This window comes from Leptonychotes weddellii, unplaced genomic scaffold (assembly GCF_054177405.1).
Source record: "Leptonychotes weddellii isolate Sample4059 unplaced genomic scaffold, ASM5417740v2 HiC_scaffold_5324, whole genome shotgun sequence".
Classification (NCBI taxonomy): domain Eukaryota; kingdom Metazoa; phylum Chordata; class Mammalia; order Carnivora; family Phocidae; genus Leptonychotes; species Leptonychotes weddellii.
Window position 1 is genome coordinate 1 of NW_028020968.1, and position 4,324 is coordinate 4,324.

The 4,324-nt window shown below is 38.1% G+C and overlaps 1 protein-coding gene across 1 annotated transcript; it reads right to left on the bottom strand.

The window, feature by feature from the left end:
* Positions 1-1,563: 1,563 nt before the first annotated feature.
* Positions 1,564-2,502, bottom strand: LOC102726848 (olfactory receptor 6C4). Its single transcript, XM_006728738.2, has one exon. The coding sequence runs from the start codon at positions 2,488-2,490 to the stop codon at positions 1,564-1,566; it is 927 nt and encodes a 308-aa protein (XP_006728801.1). The 5' UTR covers positions 2,491-2,502.
* Between the last annotated feature and the right edge of the window lie 1,822 nt (positions 2,503-4,324).

The following is a 4,324-nucleotide window of genomic DNA, read 5'->3' on the forward strand; positions in this document are numbered from 1 at the left end:
CCTCAGTTTGTTTCCTGCGATTAAGAATTCCTCATATCAGTGAGATCATATGATACATGTCTTTCTCTGTTTGACTTATTTCACTCAACATAATACCCTCCAGTTCCATCCACGTCGTTGCAAATGGCAAGATCTCATTCCTTTCCATAAAAGACCTTTTATTCAAAATACCATGCACTCTTCAATATTTTCTGTGGTTCTGGAAATTTTCTCTCATAACCAGTCCAATACAGTTTGTTTCTTAAATGCCCAAGAAGCATCATCCCAGTGAACAATATTACCATATATAAAGCACGTGAACACACAAGATGATGTTCCACTTGTAACTCAAACAGTAACAAGCATTCTACAATGCATTAGGATATTATTAAACTATGTGCAAGTACTCAGATTTCTAAAAATGTTCTTCATCCTTTAAGTTGAGGCCCTGCCACCACCAGTTCATATTCAAGCTGTTGTTACTTTGAAACCATGTATAGAGTTCTTGGTAGGGTAGTCTATTCCCATTTGGTTGCTAAGACTCATAACATTCTGAATTCTAAATATAAAACCATATTACTATTTTATATTCATTATCCATTTATGAAACAGGCATCCATGGCTTATGTTATAAACAAAAACAAAAACTTGGGGAAAAGTTAAAAGAATGGAGTCATACCACAGAATTTGTCCTAATATCTAACGAAAGTAAACAAACAGATGAAATAAGATTACAATAGAAGAAATCACCAGAAACTACCATAGAGAGAGAGTGGGAGATCTCAGCCATTAACTTAAAAAAATGTCAGCTAAGAAAAGCAACAACAGATCCTGTCTAGAAGCGGGAGGCTTTTAACCTTGGCTCTAGAAGCCTCTTCTAATCACAACTTCTAGAAAATGGATGTGTAAGTTGACAAAATCTAGGGGGTTTTCACCTCATTTGGAGAAAAGTAGATCAGATGTATATCTTTTTTTTTTTTTTTCCTTTAGGGAAGGTTGGAAGTTGTAATGGCTACAGTTGAAAGATGAATGACAAAGGGGAGGAGAATCAATTTATTGACACTTTGTCCGAAGCATAGTCTCCAGGGCTCCATGAGGAAGAACAATGCCAATGTCAGATATCCTTCGAAATAATGCTGATATTATAACTTCCTTTCTTAAAACTTCTCTTGACTCACCAATGTCAACTAACTCCATAGTTTGTAATTAAAAAATACTTTCATGATGGCCTCTCTTTCTCCCTCTAAATTCTTATCTTTCCACTCTTCTAAATAAGCAATATGTTTTGCCTCTAAATTTTCAAGTCATTTCTGGAAAATAGTTAACTCCCTCCAACTGTTCTTTTTATGGATTCTCATTTTTCTTCTCTAATAGCACTTACCATGTTCTTTTATTTTTTGTCAACTAACTACATGAATTACAATTTAACACCTTTCTGTCTTACTAGGCTGCAGATTCCTTGAACTTAGGACATATGTCATTCATATATTTATCCTCAAGGGCCAGTTCAGCATTTGAAACATAGTAGACACTCAACACACATTTAGTAAGTGAAATATATTTTTCTTGGAAAGGTACTGTCTTTCAAAGCTTCACAATCTTTTGGATGGTGTCCTTGAATGCTTGCTTCACTTGCTGATTTCTTAGAGTGTAAATGAAGGGGTTTAACAAGGGAGTAATTGAGGTAATGAGCACAGCCATTCCTTTGTTGAAGGCACCTTCTTCTTTTGCAGAGGGATTGATGTACATAAACATGCAGCTACCATAAGAGAGGGAGATAACAATCATGTGGGAGGAACAAGTGGAAAAAGCCTTTGTCCTATGCTGGGCGGAAGGGATCCTCAAAATGGTCCTGATAATGTGTGTATAAGAAAATGTCACCAGCACCAGAGTAACCGCCAGAGTCACAACTGCCAGGAAGATGACCATCACTTCTAGGAGGCTTGTGTCTGAGCAGGCCAGCTCCAGAAGGGGCCCATAGTCACAGAAATAGTGATTCAGAACATTGGAAGCACAGAAATCCACCTGACTCATCAGGATGATTGGGGGTAAGATAGCTAGGAATCCTCCCAGCCAGGAGCAGAACACGAGTTGTATGCAGACCCTATTGCTCATGATGGTCAGGTAATGCAGGGGTTTGCAGATGGCAACATAGCGGTCATAGGACATAGAAGCCAAGAGGTAAAACTCTGTTGCCCCAAGAAATATAGCAAAAAAATATTGAATCAAGCATCCAGCAAAACTGATGACTTTATTTCCTGTTGTCACACTGGTCAGAAATCTGGGAATAAAAATGGACGTGAAGGAAATTTCTAAGGAGGACAAATTCTGGAGGAAGAAATACATGGGAGTCTGGAGGTGAGGGTCTACTAGAGTGAGAATGATGATAGTCAGATTTCCTAGGACACTTATCACGTAGATGAGGAACAGAAAGATGCATATCACAACCTGGACCTCAGGTTGATTTGTGAAGCCCAACAGAATAAACTCAGAAAATGTCCTGTTTTTCATTGCTGACCTTTAGGAGATCTAAAGGAAAGAGGTGCATGATGAAAACTCAAGTTTCTCAGGGTAGGAGAGACAAAGCTGATCCTAATGAGCCATGTCATGTCAGTTGACCTAAACCAGCATTGCATTGCACTGGACTTGGCTCCATGGAAGCCCAATATCTTCTATGTGAATGACCTTATTTCTAAAGTCTTTTTAATTCCCTAAGTTGACATATTCCCAGACACTTACCAGACTCTATTACAGAATAATTACTCAATTTTTTCTTCAGAAGAATAACATTTTGAACCTATCCTTTAATCCCAAAATGTTTACAAAATCTCCACATTTAAGTCACTTTCCTCTGACTCTATTAATTTCTCATACTTCTATGCTCTTGGTAGAATTATTTCTATCAGATTCTCTTTTCTGTGCTTCCCTTTTCCTTCCTTGTGCTCTTCCCCCTTCCCTGTACTATTTGATGTTTCACTGGCTGTCTGCCATAGATCCTCATCTCCATTATTGTCCAAACCTCTGACTTCCTTGTTTCAGCAACCAATAGGGAATTCCTCACATGGATATGGTTGAAGGTTTTGTTGCATAAATGATTTTTTCTGCACCCCTATTTCTTTGGAAGTATAAATTTGTAATAGGCCTTTAAGATCTTTGGTTTGGTACTCTCTAATATTATATTGTGAGCATTTTTGACTACATGAACAAGGTACTGGTATCTATAAATCATATTAATTAGCATTTTCTTATGTTTCTCTGCATGGTTGAAGTCTTGTAGGTAGATTTGGGATATATCTCTGAGAATAGAGATTTTGAAATATCCACAGGTGCAACTCAGAGTGGATATTTCTCAAAGTCTTAATGAGTCCTCAATGGCAAACTAAGGATGACAGTTTATCATGCCTGGAAGTTCCCTGTTCTCTATTCTTGGCATATAGAAACCAGGAAGAGGGACATTCTTATTTCTGACAAGAAGCGTCCTTTTGATAAATTGGTAATCCCCAAGGAAGGAAACTTTGGGGGTGGTGTTCTGTGTGCATTTTTGGATTTTTCTGATTCAGAGCCAAAGATAATAGAAAAGGCCCCTCTAATTCACATGCATACGGGTTAGAAAAAAATCATATTTTAAGAATCTTTTTTGTCGGGGTGCCTGGGTGGCTCAGTTGGTTGGGTGTCTGCCTTTGGCTCAGGTCATGATCCCAATGTCCCGGGCTCCCTGCTTGGCGGGGAGTCTGCTTCTCCCTCTGCCCTTCACCCCACTCATGCTCTCTCAAATAAATAAATAAAATCTTTAAAAAAAAGAATCATTCTTATCAATCTCCCCATTATTCCATACAGATGTTGGAGACACTTGGTGATATTAGACTTTGAGCTGGATTTGCCTTTGGCCCTGCCATCCATGTTTGTACTAACCTGTGATCTTTGGCACGTACTGCATTTTCATCACGATTTTCATAATTGATTGACTTTATGATCCACATTTATAGAATAATGTCAGTGACTTTAAAAACATGCAGTGCTCACATTCCTGACAATCTGAATGACTGCAGTGGGATGTTTACTTGTTCCTAAGAGGTAAATCAAAGGGGAGATGTGCCGTGTGAGTCTCTGAGTGATATCAAATTTAACATGCTGTCTATTGGCTTCCCATCAACATTCTACCTTTCTCTCTCTCTTTTTGTTGCAGGAGTCAGTAGCCATAGGTGACTGTATTTATTTTAAGAAATTGAATTATAATTGACATACAATATTACATTAGTTTCTGGTGTGCAGCATAGTGATTTGATACTTTTATGCATTATGGTATGGTCACCACAATAGGTTTAGTTACTATCTGCCACCATGA